Source organism: Gavia stellata, chromosome 3 (assembly GCF_030936135.1).
Source record: "Gavia stellata isolate bGavSte3 chromosome 3, bGavSte3.hap2, whole genome shotgun sequence".
In the NCBI taxonomy this organism is placed as follows: domain Eukaryota; kingdom Metazoa; phylum Chordata; class Aves; order Gaviiformes; family Gaviidae; genus Gavia; species Gavia stellata.
Window position 1 is genome coordinate 100,491,165 of NC_082596.1, and position 24,637 is coordinate 100,515,801.

Sequence of the window (24,637 nt, forward strand, 5' to 3'; positions counted from 1 at the left end):
GGTTAGATTTAGTTAAAAAGTAATCCTTACAAAGTGCCCACCATTACTAGAAAGGTAAAAGCTACAGCTGTGTTGAGTCATTTTTGCCTCTACAACTGTACTTAAACCCTATTTGTCTTAATATAGCTGCTGGTTAAGAAATGGAAAGTCACAGGAGGTTGAAAACACACACACACCCCCCCCTTTGGAAGATACCAGGCCACCATGAGCTGGTTGTTTCCTGTTAATCCTCTCAGCATGGGAGGTCTAGCCATAATGAAAGTGATGGTACTGTAAGATGTGCCTGAACATTACTGATGCCATAGTGTACATGTGTCAGGTGGATTTTTGTAGGCTGCTTCTGTCCAGCTCCAGTGGAGTAACTACGCTCTACTTATATAGAGCCAAAGTGAATAAGCGCTCTTGTAACTGCTCTGTTAATATTAAATGATCAGTTAGACTTCAGAGCTGATGACATATTTCTTACCCTCGCCTGAATCCAGACTTTGTGCTGACCTGCTCCTTATTCACAATACTTGAACAAGTAGTACAATGTTTAAATTTTTTTTTCCATTCATCTGTTCTATAGTAGTGTAAAATAGTTCCCCACTCTTCTTGAGCCTTAACCTTTTTCCAAGCTGTAAGCGTTGATAAGTTTGAATGCTAGGACCATGCACTCTGTGGTGCCTTGGATTATAATATGTATCTATTCTTTGGTGCATAACATATTCCATGTTAGACATAATTGAAAGCCAAAGAAAGAATTTACACTGCAGAGACTGTCACGATACAAAGACAACACCAAACCAAGGACTGAATTCTGCAGTCTCATGTGCACAGAAACTCATGGAATGAGGATGGCTACTGGCTAATTTGACTGATCTGTCAAGATGATGAATTTTTGTCCATCATATGGAGTAGGTTGGGTTTTTTTAAATAAAAAAAAAAGGCAAAACAGCAATGAACTTTTAAATCAGTGACTTTCTCCTGGTACTTCACTATATAGCTGTCCAGAACTTTTGATTCTGTTCAATCTAAAAATGTGTAAGGGTGAAAAAGCCACAGTGAAAGCTAAGTGTTGTACTGGCAGATGTATTAGATCAATGTATATACTTCTGCCTTAAAGGAAGCCTTTATTATCACGTTTTTAACAACTTTCTAGTGAAGCACAGTCTCATGAGTTTCTTGTATAAAATCAAAGTGGTACAATTGTTTACACTGAGATTTTTCTAAATAAAAACTTCTTTTTAAAAAAAGCAGTCTTTCTATAAATGATACAGCACAATGAATATACAGTGACAAGTGCAATAAATTATAGCTTGTATTTACAAGAAGCCTTTTAAATGCAAGAATTAGAGGTAAGTGCATTTAATACGAGTTTAATATTGATCAAAACACTTTGCTATTAGCTTCTGCTAGACAAACCGTGGCTACACTGTGAATGTATCCTTTACACCAGTTTGTTAGTTGCGTGCGTTGAAGGGGAAAGGCTGGCCAAAGACTTGCATATGTTGTTGACATTCTGCCTTCCTGTAAATAAATTGTCCAGCTAGAGAATGAATGGTCCCTAAACTTCTACGTCTGAATTACAGCTGTAGAAGCATCCTGACTTCCTTCCTGGGCAAGTGGTAGTAGATGAGGCAGCTCCGCATGGGGAGTGGAAGGAAGTTGCGTAAGAACAAGTGTATCAAGTTATATTGCTCAGTCAAATAGTGAACTAGAAAGACCAGTCAGGGTCTGAGTTCACGCTAGTGTTTCTAACACAGGGTGCAGCCAAGCCATCTTATGCTTGCAGGATCAGACTTAAACTGCTTGGAGAACAAGAGGACTGAAACATTTGCTTTGGCACAATTTAAGATGCTTACTGTCATGCCAGATTTCAGGAGGAGACTTAACAGTCTAGATGTAGTAACTGGTCCTTCTAGACAAAAGGCAATTCCTAACCTTAGGAATTTTTTATTATCTTGTACAAGATGTATGCTCTAAGTCTGAAGTACTAACACCAGTTTCTTTACTCTAGCTTCCCTGTCTCTCCGCTCGTCTTCCCCCACCAAAAAAAACCTCACTTGTTTTGGGTGTTGGGTGCCCATCCCATAAAGTTGCAGCACACATCCAAGCAACGGCTAAGGCCAAGCTGCTATGTGAGATTAATACTGTCCCAGCCAAATAAAGCGTGTGGGGGCATATTTCTGCTTTGCACGCCCGGGCTCTGCAAAGCTGAGCAGCAACCGCAGCGTAGGGTCAGTCTGTAAGAAGTCCAGCGGTTTGCTCGCACCCCAGCCTGTGGTCCCCACACCCCTTCCTCCCACAAGGCACATACGTGGTCTTCTAAAAGGTGGTCCATCAATTATTTTTTTTCTCCAAGGTCAGGTAGTTCATGAAAGCAGGGAAGGTAGTATGGAAGTTCATGCTAGAATCACAAGAGTCCATGTGAAGACTTTGTCAGTGACATCCACAAGCTCTTACTACCATATTCCTGTATTTCTTCAAGATTACGTTAGAATTATCATCGAAATAAAGAACAGATATGGCATTTAGTTTGGTAGGTGCACAGCATGGTTTGGGAACATAATCAGGATTCATAAGATGAACCTGTTGCCAAAAAGAAAACACAACTGAGACAATGGTAACTCGTTTACAAATTCACCTATTGCTTTGGTGTCAAGCTTGCTGGAGACTTACCAGAGTTTGTACAATGGCATGATTGGTTGCGTTCATATGGGCGTTGAGAGGGAATGAGCACTCCCCATCACAGTAGTTGGCTGCATAGCCCTTTGGAGCGATTATCCAGTCCTTTTTAGGAAACAAACAGAACGTGATTCAAATTAAAAAGCTGCCAACTTGTACAGACAACTGCATGCAATTAAGAGCAGCTGAAAATTTTCCACTAACTTTTTTCTTGAGGGTGAAAATATGTTTTCACTGAAACTGTTACGGTTTGGCGGTTTTGAGGGGTTTTTTTGGTTTTTTTGTCTTTTTTTTTTTTTTTTTTTTTTTTTTTTTTTGTGAGCCATGACTTTTCCATGGACACACTGATTTTAATGTCCAAAGAATGGTGCATGTCTAGGCACAGCTAACTGCCACGAACTAAAAGAGTTTTATTCCTAAAACTCTTGCTGGGTTGCCTTGTGGGGATTGTGGTTTGGATGCCTTTATGTTCCCATGTTGCCTGCAGGTTAGGCCCTGTGGCTGAACTACCTTTTCTAGGTTGAATCACAGCCTCAGCTGGTGTCCCCTCCCAGAGCAAATCATGTATGTGTATGCGTGTGCGTGCACACATGCACAATTCAACCAGGGACCTCCAGAATGAGAATATAAAACACTGGTGTGGTGCCTCACAGACACTACCTTACACACTCTTGCACAGGGACGCTGGTCTGCTAAGGCCACTGTGGGAAGTTCTAGCTGCGTAACAGCTTCTCCACCTCTGCCAGACTCCCAAAGGAGGGGCAGGACAGCCAACCTGAGCTGCATGTGCAAGCAGGTGGCGCCGGTGGCAATCTGAGTGCCATGCGATGGAAAAAGATGACTCTTCACCAAAGGGATAATAAAAAAATCACAGCTTCTCTGCTGTTGACACAGAAGAGTCAAAGCTAAATTAAAAGTATGACCAATTAGCAGAAGACATTCCACCTCCCTTGGTGTCAGGCTTTGCAGGTCACCCTACACCAGTAGGCTTCACATGCACATAATTCTTGAACAACTTCCCCTTTACCTGGCAAAAATTACCTGGCTTAGCTTGAATTTTGCTACAGCAGGCCTGAGCAGCCAGAGACTTTCTGCAGCTTTGCTAGCCAGGTTTTGCTGTTTGATTGCTAACACGAGGATAGGGCATAGCAGAACCACCCCTTCATTTTACTGTACTGGCTCACCCATCGTTTGCTCTCAGTAAACTGAGCTGCTTTTTGTACGACAGTCACTCCCCTGGTACAGAAGCCAGTACAGACCGTGTAATAAATTAGTGGTTTAATGCGGTATAAGAGTAAGGGAAGGGCTCTACTGCTAAAAAAATTGATGGATGTTCTGAAGGAGATAGCAGTGCCCAACAACTGCAGGGGGCTGCTGCCCTGCCTCCATCACCTCCTTACAACAAGTAGGATCTGGATTCCAGCTCCTGCAAAGAGCCCTGCTGCTCTGTGGCCTTCCTTTGGCAGCATCTTACCTTTTTGCTCAAGCCGGCAACTAGAAGGGTGAAGGCGGTGCCTTCGAGACCATAAACTTCACAACTGGAATACACTTCCTGCCTGGAGCAGGGCAAGCAAGCTAAGGAGGAGGTGGAAAGACAGTGCACCAGTAAAAAGAAAAGCCACTAAGAAGTCATGGGGAACGGAGTCAGCACGCAGCCACAGCTGAGGCTAGTGGGCTGGAGTTGACATAAGTTACAAAAAAATGCTGCTGTCCCATTATCTGGGAGAGGACTTTCATGTGTAGGGAATTGCAGAAGCAGCCCAGGCAGCCCTGGCATCCTCAATTATAATCTGGTAGAACATTAGCTGACAGAAATGGTACCTCCCTCACAAAACTGCTGAGTGAAAGAAAAATAAAAAAAAAAAATTAGAAAAAGAGAAGATGAGGGCATTCTTTGAAACGTGATGTTTGATGACACTATGGCCTGGTCCTAAATAACTTACTCTGAACAACTCTCTGGCCTCATGGTGTTGCAACTAAACCCAGTCTTCAGTCCACCTACCGCAGCCAGTGCTAATTGTGGGGCAGAGGTGGAGGACTTCAACACAATTGCCAAGGTTAAAATTAGGCTTATCACTAGCAAAAACTTGATTTGGTTAAAATCACTGCTTAACATCAGATTTTTTTCCTTATCATTAGAGGTACACAGATATGAGCCCTTGCCTGTACCGTGACTCCCCTGAGTGACAGAGAATGACTGTATACTTGAAGCTCATAAAGTATCAAGCTTCCTCTGGATCTTATCAAATGTCACAACTATCAATATTTATTTGGCCTTCCCTGTGACTGGTTTTAGTGAGGAGGCACAAGGGACATTTTAAAGCATAATGGCAGCCTCGAGTGGAATTACCGTGACACTGTTTAGATAACATTTCATAACAAAATGTCTAGTTTACCCAGAGAGAAACATCACACACCTGCCATCCCAAGTCTTGGAAGCTAACGTAAAGCTCATGCTTTCTGCATGCTGTTTTTAAGTCACTGCTGTTGTAATCTGTTAAAAGAAAAAGAACAAAACAGGAATTTAGAAAGTAAAACAGGCAGAGCATCGCTGGAGGGCACAGCTGGCCAGATGTGTGCACACTGTAGCCTCAGCAGTGAGAAACTGCGAGCTCCCTCAGCAGCCAAAAGGATAAGGGTGTTGAGGGACATCCAAAGCAGAGCTGAAGCTTTTAAGGTGCCTATGGGAATGGAGGCACCCAACTAACAGAGACTTGGTTATAATTCCTTCAGTTGCCTTTAATACCTTGACAAGCAGTGCTTTTAAAACACCTCTAGTAAAATGACTTAAAAATAAATCGACTTCTTCAGCCCGGCACAGGGTACATCCCCGCTGGGTGCTCAAACTCGTCCTGCTTCCTTGGCTGCCATTTCCGACGTGTGCCGCCCTAGGTGGTGAGCTGATAACACACACACACACTTACCAAGAGAATTACAACCCCGGGAAGGTTAATCATCGCCTTGTGCCCCTGTACCGGTTAGCAGAAGTCCGTCAACAGCTAAGATGTCCCATAGGCAGTGAAGCCATGTCGCTGTCCCTCTCTGTGCCTTACCCCCAGCCTGCCCTGGACCATCACACACGGCTCCACATATCGCCTCTGCTCTTGGACCTTTACAAGCCATGCTCTGAAAAACAAGTTTCTCCTTCCCATAACCTGCTTATCTTCAGATGACACAGGATATGACACACTCTCAACATTAACTTGCTCCTTAGTTCCAAAACTGCACGGAAGAGTGGGGGCACAGGGTGCAAAGCCCTGACCAGAGACCTTCCCCCTTGCCGTGGTGCAGCGTACGAGGATGTTTCGACCATGCAGGAGCTGCTCTTGATGGCCCTACAAAATGCAGCTTTTGACAGCGAGTGGAATTTCCCATTTATATTTGGAAAGAGAGGCGGCTCTGCACACGAACACCTGGAACCGCAGTGAGCGGAGGAGCTGAGCCGTGACAGAGGGGCCTTTCACCCCTGGGTGGCTGCACAAATCCAGCCTTGATGGGTGGCGGCTGATTTCGTCACGCCTCGGGCGGCTGCCGGACACCAGCACAGCAGCCACAGAAACCACCTTCGCAGCGGGGCAGCTTGGCCACCGGCTATGGCTGCCAAACCAGCGCTTCACGCCCGATGGGAAGCACAAGAGGAAGAGATGGCGGCAAATTTGGCTGAGCAGAGTGGGAACCCAGGTCCCCGTCCATGCAGTGGCACATGTGCGCTCGCCCTAGAGCTGGACCCAGACTGGCCATGTTTTCCTCTAGCGCCTTACCCACAGGGGCCTCCTCTCCTCTCACACGCCTCATTTGCAAGTAAAGGCGCTTCCGTCAGCAGGCAGATGCCACACGCTGATGCGCCTGCCTCCCGCTGCCCTGGGCTTGTCAGCTCACCAGCTCCCCGCGCCCCTAACGCGCCTTGAAAAGGCACCCTCCCAGCGTAGCCTTCCCCAAATGCGGCAGCTGGGATAGAAAAATATTTTTAGTGACTTTTTCTTTGGCTCTGAATAAGCCTTTCTTTTTCTTCCCTCCACTCCCCCCCCCCCCCCCCCCCCCAAAGTTTGGGAACTACAAATGCAAATATTTATTCAAAAGAAAAACTATAATACTAAAAGCACATCCAACTGACATTAAGGGCAGCACAGCATTACAGCTGGGTACAGTTAACACTGAGGGCTGAAAAAACCCTACACCTCAAGCCTAGCCTCCAAACCACCAAAGATTAGAGAGTTGTTTTTAGAAGCAGTTTGGGTTTTAAACTTTAAGGATTGCATTTCAGACTTTCAATAGCTTCGCTTCAATCATGGATTTAATCAGGTGAGCAGAGCTGGTTAACAGCCTGCTGCAACATAAACATTCACTCTTTCAGGAGAGCTCGGTAGCAAGGACAGAGGTGAGTTTCTCTATTCAAGCTTTCCATTTTCAAACCAGACATACCCAGTAGAAACCAGGGTGGGGTGGCTTTTTTTCAGATGAAGCTTTTCAGTCCCTGGCTCAGCCCAGGAGCAAATTTCTAGCATGTGATGTTTCTAAATGATCTGGTCATAACAAGGGGAAAAAAATGAGCAGAAGATACTTCTAGTGGTCAAGGGCTTTCATTTAAGTACCTGAAAACACAACGTCATTGTTCTTCAATGAGAAAAATGTTGTTCGCTTAGGGGAAAACCAGCTGTATTTGACAGGGAGTTACAGTGGAGTTGATCTATTCACAACCAAGTGGGCAGAACTACGCTACATTCCAAATCCAGCTACAACTTACCCAAATCAGCTATGGGACAGGGGAGAAGGCAAGGGAGGCAGAGAAAATAAGAGTGGGAAGAAAGGCTGTGAGCAATCACTTGTTTAAGAAAACAAAGGGAAAAAAAGAGCTGCTTAACAACCTACACGAAGCAGAACAATGTTATGAACGTGTCCTCTCTCACACTGCCTGAAATTGGTCCCCCAAAACGCACCCCGGTTCACTGGTTGGCAATTGAGTTACCAGATTCACACTCTGCAATGAACACCGGCTACTCTCCATTCAAGGTAGATGCAGACAGCTCTGCCTCCTCACTTGCCCAAACTCAGTTTTTTCTTTCTTAAATGTCAACATACTAAACATCGCCTCTCCCGGGATTTGCACTCTCCCCTGTTTAACCCCCACCCCAAGCTCCCCTGCCCTCTCTTCTTGTTACATGCTTGCCTACCATGTCTACTGCATGGAATCTGCTTTAGCCCGACTTTAGGGATGTTACAAACCTTTAATCAACCCTTAGCAGTGGCTTTCTGAATCAGAGAAAAAATGCAGTAATACAATGCACATAATAACGATCCATTCCCTATGGTTTGTGACTCGACTATGCCCTAGAGCCACGTACATCCAATTATGGGCCTGAAAAGAGGAACCCACACGGTAAAGGGTTTTTGGCGGTGAGCTAAAGCTCGCTGAGCTCCTGAAGTTGGCCTCCATGACACGTTTTCTCCAAAGCCTGGAAAGCAGCATCAGCTCCCCTAGTCGAGCGTGCTCAACTGTTTTAGCCCAAACTGCTGTTTGAGGTGGTTTGCAGTGCGAGACCCAACATCCAAGAGGCAACAGGGCACGTGTTCCGCCCCTGCGGCGGGGAGCCAGGAGGGCGGAGAGGAGGCAGCCTGCAGCGGGGGGACGCTGCAAACAACTGCTGCGGGGCCGGCTTATGCTGCCATGTCACAATTTGCAAGGATTGCTTGCCAGAGACCTTCAAAATCTCTGCAAGTTTAGGGAGCTGCTTTGGGAGCTCCTATAGGCTCATTGTGGGTTTAGCAAAATCATCTGTTTTTTTCCTCTGAATGTACCAATTCAGAAGCACTAGCTTGGCATTTACAAGGCACTGCATTTAATCACACTGCAAACTATTTTGTCTAAAACAGAGATTTAAAAAAAACCCAAACCCCTAGTTCAGTGCTTAAAAATAACTTCCAGGGCAGCGCAGTTAAAAGAGCACAGTTAAGACGGCTTGTCTCTGCGGCTTGTTTGCACTGAATGTTGTCTGCCTTCACCAGAACCCAAGTCTGACTTTCTGCGAGCACAGATGTTTCTCTTAAGGCTGGACACTGGCATTTGTGTTGCTCAAAGGGGAGAGAGAATAGCCTGACCCTAACGGTCTTCCTCCTACAGATACTTACGCACCCACCTTAGATTTCCTATAACCTCTCCCACGTTAAGTACTGGCAAAGAATATATAAATATTTACTGAGGTCGATCCGTCTGAGAACACCCTTGCTGCTCCCAAGGTGCCAGCTTACCAAATTCCACACGGTAATTAATTGCTTCTGTGGTCCAAAATAGCTTTGACAGAGGTCTCCAAGGCCAGCCCCTTCCTCTTGGTGTTTGACTTTGGTGATTTGTCCGGATAAAGCTGGTGTAAACCGATCACACAGTTAATAACAGCCCACTTCACATGAAAGCGATCTGCTTGGGTGGGAAGAAGGGGAGACATTGGGCTGACGTGGACCCGCATGTGAAGGCACATACAGAAACGCCAGCCAGCCCGCTCCGGTCTGCATCCGAGTGCTCTACTAAAGGGAAGATTGGCTGCAAGATAACGATGTTTATTAACAAGACCCTTGCCACCGCGAAAGCATTTGGCCTTACTTGCCTCCGGTGTTTGTGCGTGCTGCCCTTTGCGGTATTTAGTCCCCATACATGTGGGGAAATCTGTCTGGTGCCGTGCATGTCTGCTGGAAGGAAAGGCCATTTGGAGGGCCCCTCCATTTCTCATGGAGCACCTCACACCAGTCCTGGAGGCCCCACAGTGGCTAAAGAGAAAGACCCGAAAAGGCGTGTTGCGTGAGTTTCACTCAGAACAGCAAGTGCAGCCTGAAGTCAGACATTTAAATGTGACTCTCTCCGTAAGGAGGGGCTGATGGGAAGGGATGTGCCTGAAGCCTGACTTGCAGAAAAGGAGGGTTATCACCACTGAGCAAGGAGACAGCCCCACGCTGAAACGAGCGTTCAGGTAACTCACAGAGGAGCTGGCCGTACAGCAGCAAAGCTCTTATGCTCGAGGGTCACCGTCTGTTATGTTGAAGAGAGTCCCATCTCTTCAGGTTAACTAGAGGGTCAGCCCGGAGTCTGAGAGCACGAGCTAAACGCACTGCAAGACATGGCTGAGTGAGGGCCTCCAGATCTTGCAGACAACAGCAGAGAAACACCTGCCCGCTCCTCCCACCCACCTCGTTCCTCCATGTCCGGGGCCAGAGCTGGCATATGATTTTCTGCCTCAACAGATGAAAATACTTCCTTTTCTTCCTGTTCATCCTCCTTCTGCAGAAGAACAGAGCTTGGCTCCAGGAATGCATTGACGCAGGACTCTATGTCAAAGCAGTTTATAACCATGGGGGTTACTCAGTTCTGCTTTATATAAGGCAGTCATAATTACGTGTTTATAATACAGGGAAATGAGCATTCTTGGCAAAAAAATACAGACTATTGAGATTCTTATGCCACAGCCATAACCTTAGCATCTGAGCACTTGGTACTGACTGCAGGACAACTGCACATCAAAGGGAGCACAGCGGGGTCCGAATCCTGCACGTAGCAGCATGCCTTCACATAACCTCACGGCTCACCAGATCCAGTACCAGCCCAGCAGCACACTTCACATGCTCCGAACTGCAGGACTTGAAATGCTTTGTGTATTTAGATAGTAAATGGGACTTTTTTAAACGTAATGCCCCAACCCAACTCACAGCATCTTTTGGGAAAGGGGTTCATTTTTGGACTGAAGAAAGAAAACCCTGTGTATTCACTAACATAGAGGAAGGAAGGTTCAACCTACAAAAAAACATCAACACCAGCCAGCTGCCTTGCTCTCCAGGAGAGAAACTGCTCTCAAGCCCTGATAGGCAGCAGCAGTCCTGGCTCAGGAAAAAGGACAGTCCAAAAATCTGAGAAGAGGTAAGATACAGTGAGAGAGGAAGATGCGCAGGTGGGGAGATGCACAGAAGGGGACTGCAACATCCCAGTTCTGCACCCACTTTGGCTCCAGATGCATCAGGGCACCTTCAGAAGAGCAAGGCAGTCTTCAGGGTAACCCCCAGCCTCGTATCCTGCTTCACCCTGGGGCGAATGCTTCCCCAGCCCCATCATGCATCAGAACACAGATGTAGGAACCCACAGAACTAAAAAAGAATAAAACCCTGTGATGTCTTTAATGCTAAAAACACCTATCAGTCATCAGTGCCTCTTGGGCTATTAAATCAATGACTTCTTAAGGAGAACAGAGTCTAAGAGTGTCACACTTAGAAAGGAAAATAAGCTGATGCAGTCTCTCTTTTCTAAACACAGAAACCAACCAAACATACATCTCTTAACTTTAAATTCCCCTCCTTTCCCCCGCCTTAAATCCACAGAGGCTCAACTATACCTTGTTGACTACTGAACTGCCAAATTCCAGGTTTTAAATTAAAGGTGGCTTTGGGCTAGAAGAGCTCAAAAAAGCCCTTGAGACCACAGAATGACCAGCTATTTTTTCCCTTTTTGTCCTTTTATAATTTTACGATCTGATGTGTGGTGTAGTCAAGAAAGCAGCGATGTAAAAATGGCCCTTTTTGCCCAATATATCTGCTCCCTCTGGAGCTTTGAGTCGCATCACCTGATTATATAGTAGTGAAAATTTCTTTTTAGCACTGTGAAGCTTGCAGAGCTAGGGACTCCACTACCAGCACCACAAAACAGCAACGCAGCAAGTAGCTTTCCCAAAGTGCTGTGGATGTATTAAAAAATTGTCACTTGTGATGAAGGGAGTGCAGCAGCCAAGCCCACCCGAGTGGGAGAACAGCATGCTGCCTGCGTAACGGCTGGTCTTATCGCTTATAATGCCCAGATGAATAAACTTCCTATGCCCTTGGCAAGCCCATCACATGGGAAAGTAAGCCAGAGAACAGCCGTGATGACCACCTTTAAAACTGCAGCTTGGAGACCCCAAGGAAAACCAGGACCAAAGCAGGTCTCAGCAATTAGGACCAACAGACAGCTCCACCTGTGGGGCTGGCAGAGTGCTCTCACACCAGATTAGATGATAACTCCTCTGGCAGTGCCACGCTAGCCCTAGTCAGCCTCCCTCGGGGAGGTCAGGCTGCAGGACCGAGTCGCTCCTCCTGCCCTTAAAATCCATGAAGCGACATTTCACACCCAAACAATTCCAGCACTTGCATGGCATGGCATGGGAACGCACAGCCATGCTGTGGCACGCACCATGAGGACACGCAACAGCCGCTAGTGGCCAACTGCTGCTGGCACGCACTAGCCCAAAGGGCAAGTCCATCACCATGCTGGGCTGGGGCAATAGGGCTGCATCGGCACATGGTCAAGCCCAAAGCTTGGCCGCCAGCCCTGGCAGAGCTCCCAACCTGGCTCTGGCTCCCTGCAGGCTCCCAGCGCCATGGCCAGCATGGGGCCACCTCGGGTGCAGCGTGGGTCACCCACAACCCAAGCATGCAAGAGCAGGGGACAGCCTACGGATTCACTCTGGCTAAGTTTCAGCAATGCTGGCTCATCTCCCTGTGCTGTGTCTGGACATAAACTAAAAAATACAGCCGCCTCTCTTCCTTGGGTATAGTAATTTCTAGACATAGGAAAAGCAGGGATCCTATTGGAAATGAAGGGGGCAGCATAAGCAAATTAATCAAGTAACATGGAACCGGCTGAAATGTTTGAGAGGAAAGAAGGTACTCAATGAACGAAGGACTTGTAGCAGAGTGGTTGGAAAACAAATAAGACTTAGAAGTCAGGACACTCTCAATTTTTGTCAAAATTTCAGAGATATCCTATTGACCCACCAGTCTGCAACAGCACTCTCAAGGCTGCTGTACAACACCTGCAACATGCAACCTTTCCACTGCAAACAGGCAAGCCTCTTTGCCTGCCTGGAAATGCACTGCGCCGTGTATACACTGCTGTTCTCACAAGGGGGGGAAAAAAAAAAGTCTTGTGCTGGTCTACCAGGGTTTTTCCAAAGAACACCGAAAGAGGACTCCGCTGGAAATGCGTATGTGCAATACCGTAAATCTCAGTGTATGCAGAGATGGAATCTTTTAAATATTACATTTCACGTGGCGTAATTCTAGGCAAATACTGCGTAGCAAGCAACCTACAAGCACAAAATTCGGAGTTAAAATGCCTCACCCCCCTGAATTCAATGGCTGCAACTTCACACAGCGGTCTGGACTCCATCCTGGATTCAAGAGGACTCCTGTAAGTCTCATTATGTCAGACTACCTCTCCCATTCCCTTGCAGGTGTAACTTGTTCCCCCAAGGAAGAGCATCCCACCTCACATCTCCCTTCTTGCTTTTGCACTCCAAAGCAAATAGAATCATTAGAAGAAGTCGCCCCAGCTTCCAGACAAAACGAGTGTTGCTTGATTACCTGTGACACTAGACACCCTGGAAACATCCTGAGCCTGAGTGGAGCGGTTGCGACTCTGTTGCCTGCGCCTGCTCGTCGCTGACCTAGTGGTCCGAACATGAACTTCGCTCACTTTGAAGAAGGCCACCATGAAAGGCTGTTTGTCGTAAGGGCCATCTCGGCCTATAAGGCCTGCTTCTCTAGGATTTACGCTGAAACCTTGAAATCAAACAGAAAAGCGAGTGTTAGAGAAATGGTGCTGTTGGATTGCTCCTTCCAGAATCATGGAATCCCCATGTGCAGTGTTTCCTTTCTTCTTGCTCACACTCTTCTTTTATCACTAAACACTCCCCTCCTGCCACCATGACCTATGGACATTTTTATGACAGCACTCCATCCATCCTGGACAAGAAGCTCCATCGTGGCACCTGGCTCTTTGGTACCCCCTGTGGCATCTCTATTCCGGTTTAGGCATCTCTATTCTGGTTTAGGCATTGAAGAGCTATACAGATAGATATATAAAACACAAAGCCTAGATGTGTCATGAAATTAGTTCTGCCGCCCGTGGAACACAAGAAGCAGAGATGGGATTAGGAGACCTCTAGGGAAAGCAGAGGGCAAAGAGATGGGATGCTTTTGTCAGGAGCACAGGGACAGGCTCTCAGCCCATATGGGGAGGGGGAGGCTGGCATTAACATTTCCTCCAGGAGAACAGTGGACAGCCCCTCTGGTCTCACTTGACCCCACAGGCGTACCAAACTCCAGCATGAAGCGATAGGAAGCAAACATAAAGTTGGAGACTGGTTCCTATAGAGGAAAGATGTAACTGTCATCTTTTTGATCACCTTCTGCTCATCTAGATCCTCTCCTTTCCTACCGCTTATCTTCCAACACTATTTCATGCTCTTTTGCAGTTGTTTCTCTCCTTTTCCACCTTTTGAAGTTTCTGTGGGTTGTGGAATGCTATCATTTGCAGCTGCCCTTGGAGGGACCAGCCTCACACAGCGACCGCATCACTTCTCCAGCGCAGGGCTCCCACCTCAGGTTTGATGATATCCGAGCAGCGACAGCAGCCAGCAGGGCTGCCGTAATCCCTCGTGGGGAGGCACATACCCATATACCTGCCCTCTTCTCTTCCTCTCACCCCTAAACTGCACCCCACCTGGGATCCCAGCTCCATGCCCCCTTCCACCTCCATCTCAGGAACCGGGACCCTACCCCAGCCCGCCTCCACCACCTCATCCTCGTACTGTTCAGAGACACCTGACTTCACTCATGGGGAATGACATGTCTGTCATGGGACAGCCAAGAAGATAACAGCCCTCAATCTGTAGCCTCAGAAACTTTGCTCAAGCTGTTGGCTACAGCCACCTACGAAGGCAGGGTGCTCACTCCCCACATCACAACTGGACTCTGTTAGCACCACTTCTAGACAGCATCCAAGAGGTTCACGAGGTTACTTGCATTAACTGGCCTGTAACCTACCATCCCGGGTCACCACGCTCAGCTGCAGTCCCATGTTGTGTTGAGGGTTCATCACCCACATGTTACTGGTGGCAGTGACATCAAACTCCAGCCAGCCCTCCTCTGAGGCCCACACTGCCCGTGTGTCCAGCAGAAACAGGTCAGAGGCCCTGCAGAGGAGAAGCATAGTGACAAGATTGTGACGTCTGAGATTTTCTCCCCTGGCTTTTGCTGTTACAGAAACAAGAAAACCGGAAATAAATGTGATGTTAATAGCTAGAATAAAAATTCCCAAAATCAGCCTGTTTTTATCCAGAGTTTTGCCATGACATGCACATACTTCTGCATGTGAAATTCAGGATTACAAAGGTTTTTCACCTTTTTTGAGGCTGGAGGAAAGCAATCCTAGTCCTTAAGTCCGGGTGTTTCTCCACCGGCAAGGGATTCGTAAGCTACTCTTCTTCCTGAAGAGTGTAATGCTAGCTCTGGCAGGACAGTGGTCAAACCACCAGCATTTCCAGGCATTCAGTGGCTTTTGTCAAAGGGGTTTCATGGTTTCAGCCCACCTTCCACAAAACAGATCTACCACAACTGACCAAAAAAAAAAAAAATCACCTAACAGGCCAAGCATCAAACAGTGAAGGAAAATAAACCTCTAAAAGCCTCTAAAGACATTTTTCTGAGGCTTATCAACAGGGATTAGAACGCCTTGTTCCAAGGCTGTTGGTAGTCAGTCTCCTTCATGGGCTTCAGCTTCAAATGCTATCAAGTCTATACCTTTTTTGCAGCATCAAATGCCCACCAAAACTCAGTTCAATGAAATCAGCTGGAGAAGCACCCAGAGAAATCCCATGTACATTTTCTCACTGTATTATAGGCATAACTTTCCTGTGCAAGAGAGCTACAATTCCTATCTTTAACCTGTGGCCATCATCACAAAATGGATGTCAATCCCATCTTCACCTGTCTTTCCCCACTGGATTTTTTTTCCCTAACAAAAAATTAATGGAAGTGAGAAAACAGGGTACCTGTCCCTTCCACCCATCAAAGGTTAACTTCAGAAAAAAACATTTTGATTGACTTACATTTTATATTTGGCCAACTGCTATGTCATACTGCCCAGCAGCTTGGTTTGCATGAGATCACACATGGAAAAATAAGCACTTAAGTATATTGGGGGTCCTAGTGCGGCTATTTTTACAATGTGGAGGCTTTCCTTTGCCTCTCTGGTAGCTGCATGCTCTGTGGTTGACTCAGCAGCCTTTCCCACAGGAGACTTTTCCACCGCTCCTCCAATGGGAAAACGGTTCAGGAACAACTCTGACCTTCACCTCCCAACAGCAGCGAGTGGCTGGGGCTGGCCAGCTGCTGCATGTTTTGGAAACCTGAAGGCTGAAAGATTGGGCTTTCCCAGGCAGGGTATATAAACTTAAGTGTTGCTTAAAGGAGACCGCAAATGGGAGCTGCAGCTGAGACCACTCTTCCCCTCTCCATGTTCAAGAGAGGAATGAACTGCTAGATCATTCCCACCTCTGAACACAACTTACACACTCTCCAATGCCTGAAATGGACTATATCTGAAAAGGGATTTTCTTAGCACCTGTTCTGACCTTCCCCCTCACAGCAATTGCTTTTTGATCTCCTGTCCCACTTCCCCTCCTGTAAGTGCCATACTCTCCCCAGCACTCGCCTGCTCCAGACAATGTCCCACTGGAGCCTCCAGACTACAGTAACTTTGGTGTTACGTCCCCCCAAACCAAACATATCTGGCTGCAGAGCCACTGGGAACTCTGTAAGAGCAAACCCTCATGAACACTCAACCACAAGGGATTAGTCAGGTCTACAAGAACATTGAGAGGAGGCTCAGAGCTTATATTCCCATTGCCTTGCACTTTGGGAAGACACTTGGACATCAGGGAGCTGTAAAGCCTAATAGGACCACATGGCATCATCTAGCCCATTACATTGAACTCCAGGCAGGGTCAACTACATCCATGTCACTCCTGAGAGTTGTTTGCCTGACCTGATCTTACAGATTTCCAGCCTCAGGAACTCCACCATCTTTGCAGGAAATTGCTTGGGTTTCACTTGAAGCACCGTTTTTTTTTTTGCCTTTCCCCATAATAGCTATCTTAAAGGCCACAACAATCTCCCCTTCTCATTAAAACGTCTTCAGTCTTTCCCTGCAAGCCACGTTTTATAGACTTTGACTATTCTATATTAGAGTTATAGACTATTATAGACTATTCTATATATAGACTATAGACTCTATTATAGACTATAGACTATTCTCATTGCTCTTTATAGACCCAACTCAGATCACAATCTCACTGATTTTGAGTACGGTAGAAGGATAATTTTGATGCGTCTCTCAGACTATGCCTCTACTCATACATCTCAGAATATGATTTTGGCTTCTTCACAAAACTCACACTGTTAACTCGTGTTCACCTTGTGATCCACTATAATCCTTAGATTCATGCTGCTGAACCACAAAGGACCCAGTCACTTCCTAGGGTGTATTTCCATCACTGATTTTTCATGTCCAAATGCAATTCTGCTTTCTACCAAATCACACTCTTTTTTCCCCAGATTGAACCTCCGTCATTATTAGGTTACTTAAAATATGGACTTGCCTTCCAGTGGGTCTCTCCCACCTCAGTGTCCTCCACAAGTGTAATAAGCAAACTGCCTGACCAAGGTACAATTCTACCAAATGAGAATGCTCCGCTTTATCCCAGTATGTCACACTCACTTTGGAAAGATTTCAAATCCTTTGTAAAATGCAGAAAAATGGACAACTGGGCTTTCCAATCCGGTTAACTCTTTTTGCAAAAAGTTTCATACAGGACTGGTTTTCAGTCAGCTCTGCTATTTAACTGACTTTTGCATTGTTCGACCGGATGAAGCCAGCACAGAAGGTTCACCCCACAGGTATTATAGGACATAGTGGTAACGCTAGCAGGTAACACATCCTAATACTTTCTGCTTAAGCCTGTTTTCAATTAGTGTTTGTCATCCAAACCTCACCAGGCTGCGTAAAATTGCATATAATTTCTTACTAGTTTTGGTTTTGGCATGAAGGTTTTAAAAAAATATTCAGTCACCTATTTCCAAAGACAAAATGGGGGGGGGGGGGGGGGGCAGAATTTACTCACATAAAAAAGAATCCCAACTATTTAACTGAGAGTCTTTAACCACTCCTTTATTTTTTCAGAATAGAAATGATGTATGTCCTTCCTCCTTTAAGAAAATTACCTCAAATTTAGCCAAGCAGTAAGTGCTTGAAAATTGCTGCCCACACAGGCTCAATCAGAGTCAGAGTTTAGCAACAAAATCCTCTGGACTTTTTGTAAGCAAGGAACATACTTTCCCCTCCTTTCCTCCTTGGTAAACCAAATACCATGCATCACCTGAGGGGAATCTGCTCTTCCCTACAGCCACATGGCTGAGAAGAAATGTCCTTACTACTCCTGCAAAAAAGCCAATCAGCCAATGTCTGATCTTGGAACGGAGAGTGGGAGATATCCCAGGCTGGCCCCAAGTGGAAAGGAAAGAGTATCTGATTAGATGGGGATGGGTAAAGGATTTGCTGCAGTCATGGGGGACACATGGACATGCAAGGACTAGATGGAGAGACCCTGAATAAAAGAAAAAAGTCTGCAGAGAAAAGGGAGTAGAAAGTACCCATGGCCACCACACCTCTGTGAATCAGGCCCATTATTCCCGACTCAGCATCCCTCTGCTTCTAGAGGTAGTTGGGAAATACTGGCATCTTCCTGCACTGATGGCTCACAGAGGGCTACAACCTGCTACTGCTACCATTTGTGGCAACACAGCTGCCAACAAACACGGTGGCAGACATCAGTGATGTGAATCTCACACTTCCAGTCTTGCCCCAATGTTCACAGGGAAATGCAGCCACATAACTGGATTTCCCCCCCAGTTCTGCTTTCTGAAGACCATGGAAAACACATTTATTCCATTTGTCTCCCACTAGGGCTGCAAAAGAAAGACGGGAAGCATGAGAGCTAAAGCTGCTGCATAGCCTTAGTATCACTCCTGATGCTGGACTGTTCGTTGGTTTTGGCAGGGACCATTTTTGCTATCGGTGTTTGCTTAGCAGATCCACACTCTATGGCCCTACCCATTGGTAAAGTTGGAGCGCACACAGCAGATGAGCAGGGGATTCCTGCAAGCCAAAGGGCGGTGCTGGAGAAAGGAAAAAAACATCTGAAAGTGGCAACTAAACCTAGCAGAGACAGTTGACCCTCACCGGTATATGCATCAGCTTTTCATCTGCACGACGAGACCACCACCACTAGCTTTGCCTTATAACCATGTCAAAAAAAGAAACAGTTTAGGAAGCAGTCAGGTACCATGCTGAAGAGTGCTACACATGAGTAGATGCAGGCCCATAGTCAAAGTAAAATCTGAAGAGTGGACAAGAAGGTGAAAAACGGATCATATACCGAGGAAGTCGCATGAAACAAAGTATTGAATTTCTAGTCATTAAGTGATGACATTAATCCTGTGCAGTGAGGCAGGCAGTGGCCTTCCAAGAGAAAGCACGCAGCCATGTATGCGGTCACATTAATGGGAAGATACCTGAAAACTTCAGCATTTGAGAATAACAGAGGCAAGACAGGACCCGAGGGAAACAGGAAGGGAGCATGAGGAATGGGAAAAACTAGAAAAAGAAAGGCCAGAAGAAACACATGAGCCAGCATTGTTGAGCAGAGAGGGAGTATTTGCTCTCAGCACAGGTCAAAGAAAGCAGTCAGTGCAGAGCTTTCATGCCCAGGCAACCCTCCATGTCAAAGACATCACAGGACCTCTGGCACCTGCACAGCAGGACTTTCAAATTCAGTGTACAGAAGAGAAACTTCATCACCAAAACAGGCAGTTTCTTAACATCCTCTCTGCCTAAACCTGCCTCTGGGTTTTCATACAGCTACTGTCATCTCATTGTCACTATGGTGCCCAATGGTCTCATTTTTATTTTCAGTGTGCTTAACCATCTGGATAAGTTCAGTTAATGATTTCCATGATAAGGCTGCTGCAGGCATGATATGTATTAACCTTAGATTATTAAAGGGAAGCAAGTGAATGGGAGAAACTGAGGCAATGAGCTGAAACTTGAACTTTCTTGAGACAAGAGAGAACATTAAATGGGAAGATGCAAGTTAGACATTCCCAACTCGAAACAGGAGCTCTTTGTTCTGGATCAGGGCGCTGAAGTACGGTCTCAAGTCCCAGGAAATAAATGGGAGTGTCTCCATGGCCTTCAGAAGACTCTGGAGGAGGATGGAGAAGCAAAGGTCAACAGAGCAAATCGCAAGTGGCTGCAATAAACAGAGAGAAGTACACAGTTTACCAGAGAAATATGGCCTGTGTAATTCAGAAGGCAGGATTTAGCTCCAAGTGTCCTCAGAGAGCGAGCTGATTTGTCAGATATAAATATCAAATATAGCTACTATTCTTAACACTGGCATCCCAACCATGTACTCATGGCATTTATAGGAGGAACAGCCTGCATTTAATTTCAGTGCTTTTTCCCCCCTGTAAGATAAATATTTTGTTAACTGAAACCTCTGTGTAAACCTTTCAACGAAATGTCTCTGGGTGTTAATTCTCTTTAATTGAACACTAATTAGATTAGAACTTAGTCAAATTAGTAACCAGGTCAAGTGGTTAATCTTAGTTACTACTTAGTGAAATGTCCACATTAAAATAATTTCTCTGTTCTGGGTACACATTACAACATGGAACTTTGTTACAGGAAAAACACCAAAGCTATAAAAAGCTAAATTTAAAGAAGCATCTGTTGAACTAGGTTTTTTACTTTCCCACCCTCCCTGGCCTTCTTTCCCCGACCAGGCAGAACTTTTACCAGGGAGACAGTGAGAACAAACAGAAATCTCACCTTCAAAATGACCAAGTTAAAGGTCTCTTATTTTAATTACAGATCTCGGAACAACGTTTTTGGCCCAACTTCAAAGCTTGCAATTACCCAGGTGTTTAAGGGATTGTTACGCATCAAGAGCCGTTTACCAAAGCATTAATTACTGTAAGTCTCTAAAACTTTCCTCAGCTGAACCTTTTTGTTTACTTTTCTTCAAAGACAAGTTGACATAATAGTCTAGACTGCCTAGCAGCAGTTTCTCAAAAGGGAATTTTGCACAGAAGTGTGTGGGATTTACATTTTAATTAATGCACTTTCTCTTCTGCGTACCTCAGGATCTGAGTCTTTAGTTTGCACTGACATCAACCTTCTGTAAAAACTACCCTGCATATAGCAAACTAGCAAGATTATTTGCGCTTATCCACTAACGAAGGACTAATAACAGTACTCACAAGTCACAGTCTTACAGAGTTGAACGGAGCTCCACAGAGATAAAACTTTGAAATCACAGCTTTTTCAAACCTGTAGATCCCCCATCTTGCAGCAGATGTAAGTGCCACTTTGAATTTAAAAGTGTTTATTACTTACAGAACAGACTGTATGCGGAGCTCGCACAGCATGAGGTACTGCCAACAGATGCAATACAAAAGCTTAACAACTTAGTATGTCTAAATGACCATTACTCCAAAGATTTAAAAGCACCGTACAAAATCTAATCAATCAGCGCTCACTTGTACAGAGAGCCTCAGGCAGGGGAATGCCAGCACCTGGAATAAGCTGCCACAGAAAGCAAAGGCAGTCTCTATCTTTTTATGAGAAAATGTAAGGCTCAGTTTAACTGTCCTGAGGAAGCTATACCATCTGTGGGCGAGGGGACAAGGAGAGATGTGCACGACCTATAAGAACTCCTTAGAAATGAGGAAGGAAATATGAAGAGCCGTCGGCCTGAAAATGAAGTTACTTCCAAGGTGAAACAGAAGACCAGAAAGTGGGCACTAATTTGCACTGATTAACAGCCAGGAAAGAAAAAGCACTAAATTGAGATGCCAGGACACTATGGAGGGGGTCTGCAATTTGGCACAGGCAGAAGAGAGCCATCCTGGATACATCCAGACATGGGAACGCACCAGAAGGGACAGGCAGGTAAGCTCAGCTTCTCGCGGCTCACTTACCAGCCCCACACCACCACTGCTCTGTCTGCTAAAAGCTCCCCTGTGCTGAAAAAGCTGTCCTGTATCACTGTGGCCATGGCCTCTGGAGGTGAAGTCTGCAGGGGTGGGGGGTTAAGTCTTGTAGACTCACCGGAAGAGCAGCAGGGTGAAACATTGGTTTCAAGGCTGCATCTGGCAAAGAGTGGAAGATCAGAGCCTAGAGCTAAAGGATGTGGTCTCCCCGTGCCAAGACTGCAGGAAGCTCAGCCTACAGGTCCATGATAATCCCCAGCAAAGCCAACACGGATATTTGAGTGCAAAGGTGTCCCGCCACATCCAGCTCAAGGTCTTGAGCTTCACAGCTCTAAGGAATGAACATTTTACCAACAGGAACAGTGAAAAAAGAAAAAAATTTCCCAAGTCACAGGGACAGGAGATGTATTTCTCATTTCCTTGACTATGATTTAATGAGACTATGGGGTATTGCAGCTGTAGTGATGGCTACAGCACTACACCTCAGAGTTTAAATGCAGTTTGAGGCATGAACATGGGGGAGAGGGCAAAGGGGTAAAATTTATCTTTGTCCTTTAACAAAAGAAATAAGGCACTGATATGGTACTCTTTAGCTTTGGTAGAAAAAGCCAGCTGGTTACAGAACGAGTAAGTTTCATCCAGAATAACTCTGACTTTCAAACTACTAAAAACCAACCACCCTAAAACACAACAAATCGCATATCCACAGTGGGAGTTGAACTGAAATGCGGACAGATGCTTCTCTATAGCATCATGGAAACAGCTCTATCATATACAAATATATGCACACTATATACAAATCTGACCCCAACTTGAAACAGATTGATGCTAGCTTTGTCATTTGTATTACACAACCCATTCCAAAACCCAGTTGAGGACGGTTATTTATTTTCTAAGCTATAAACACTGCCGGCAAATCAATTTGCCCTTTAGATTAGAAGCTCGGATTGCATTTGTATAAATATCCTGTTGCAAAGAGGAAGACTTTATTACCACTGTAACTGGCAGCTAAAAACCAACGAGTGCCTTAACCCTTAAGGAATTGTGTTCAATAGAAGAACATAGTCCCCAGGCGGTCGGTCTGCAGGGCACACCTATGTCCACGCGTGTCTTATCATACGGGAGGAATCTTTCTGCACATCAAGTCCTCGTATTTCATTCTGGGTGAAAATGAAACTGTTTAATAAACTTTGACCATTAAGGTACCATATCTTCCTTTGATCACTAACACAGGCCACTGTGTTTTTCATAGATCAGTTGTTTGGACAGTGTGGGAGTGTTCTGAGGTCTGCATTAGCAGGATATTTACACTTGAAAACATGCTGATGATCCAAACCAAGGACTAACATCTTTGATCAGCCATAAACTGCCTTCCCTAGTCCTGACCTGACACCTCTCCGGGTGAGAGCAAGGAAGTTTCGAGAAAGAAAAAGAAATTAATGAGCTGTTTCCAGGGTCAAACTCATTTCTTCCCTTCCCTTGCGAAGGTCTCGCTTACATAGCAATCCACTTTCAAGACGTATCAGAAGTCACAGAGGGCTTTGCTGGAATCAGCACTACACCTCAGAAACAAGCCCACGGCCAGGGCTTAGCTGTGCATTGGTACCCCTGAAGGGAGGAGAGTGGAGGCTGTGCAGCTCCTGCCTGCTGAAACTGAGCACCCCCTCAGATACGGCCAAGGTGGGACAAGCACCTGGAAGCTGAGGCTACTTGTTTTCCTAAACGGGTGCTTTGGCAAACCTCCCTGCTTTCTGCACATACCAAAGGGAAAAAAAAAAAAGAAAAAAAATCATGCCCTAGCCTTCAAACAGCACAGTCTCTTAAACTCTGGGGGGTCAGAAGCTGAAGGGCAGCGGCATACAGTGCATCCAGCGGACATATCGCCCGTTCCCCTCCCGACGTCAGCTCCTACAGCCCACAGCCCCTTTCAAAACCCAGAGTCATCCCCCTCGGAGCAAACCAGATGTCACCTCAGCCTTGTTTGGTGCAGCCTCTTCTCCACACAATCCAAAATGCATACCGCTGACGGCTGGCCACAAGCTTGACCTATCCTGAGGATTTCATTAATCTCTTCGCAGTGTCCCACTGACAACTCCAGCAGTTTGTGTTATGACAAAACATGGCCGTTAACTGCGGTTTGGTTATAAAACAAAAGCCTAGTTTCTAGGCACTATTTTTTTTACCTTACGAAAGGGTGGAAGGAATGGGGAGATGAAAATATTACTGACACAAGTGAGTCAGTATTAGAATGTTTTCTTTTTTAAGAGAGAATGTACTTAGACCACACTGTCCTCAATGTGCGTTTCACTGCCTGGAGCCTCCATGAGTATCGTTTTCATATTTCTCGTGGCTTTGAACAAGGAGAGGGTCAAATTTCTCCCCAAAGGTTATGCTATTTCAATCAGCATTGATCTCTGATCGTTCGCACTCTCTCCACAGACACCCCTATCTAGGAGACAGTCTCCAATGGGCGCATGTAATCCTTGCTTTTAGCCTTGTCTACAGTGGCAAAAATCAGTTTGATAATTCAGTAACTGGTAGAAATTTTAGCCTCGGGCTTGGTTTTTTAGCCATCAGAAAACAGCCAGCAGTGCCTTGCGATTCTATGCAGCAGCACGCACATCTGGGCTGGAGTCACACGCTTATGCTCTTAGTGTCCAGATGAGCTTTTTTTTTCTTTGCTCAAGTAATACTGAATTAAGCCACTTCATTACACTTAATCAGAGCCAAGGGATACTTCCAGACTGTGAGCTTTGGTGAAGATTTGTATTTACTGAATCTTTCCTTTATCTCCTGCCCTCCCAAACTCATTTCCTTGAGAAGAGCAGGCAGGTTTCTTTTTCTTTGTATTTTTTCCCCACGCTGCCTTTCTCTTGCAGACTACTGCTTTAAATCCATACATGCCAGCAGCCCTGTTAAGAATTATTTGCATCCAAAAGTATTTTATTAGCTACCAATAATCACCTCAGACAACTGTTAACCTCATGAAAGCCAAGATTAACATGGTGACTTTGAATTTTCTCCCGAGACTGCCAATGTTGACTGAACAGGCACTTTCTGTGGCCTT

At 45.7% G+C, this 24,637-nt stretch overlaps 1 protein-coding gene across 1 annotated transcript in view; it reads right to left on the reverse strand.

The window, feature by feature from the left end:
- Positions 1 to 1,092: 1,092 nt before the first annotated feature.
- Positions 1,093 to 24,637, reverse strand: part of BMP6 (bone morphogenetic protein 6) — a 94,605-nt gene continuing 71,060 nt past the window's right edge. Inside the window, exons 3-7 of the mRNA XM_059836064.1 lie at positions 14,503 to 14,651; positions 13,039 to 13,236; positions 5,085 to 5,161; positions 2,662 to 2,772; positions 1,093 to 2,571 (exon numbers count right to left, since the gene is read on the reverse strand). Of these exons, the coding sequence (XP_059692047.1) occupies positions 2,422 to 2,571; positions 2,662 to 2,772; positions 5,085 to 5,161; positions 13,039 to 13,236; positions 14,503 to 14,651 (685 nt within the window). The 3' untranslated portion in view covers positions 1,093 to 2,421. The remainder of the gene's footprint in view (positions 2,572 to 2,661; positions 2,773 to 5,084; positions 5,162 to 13,038; positions 13,237 to 14,502; positions 14,652 to 24,637) is intronic.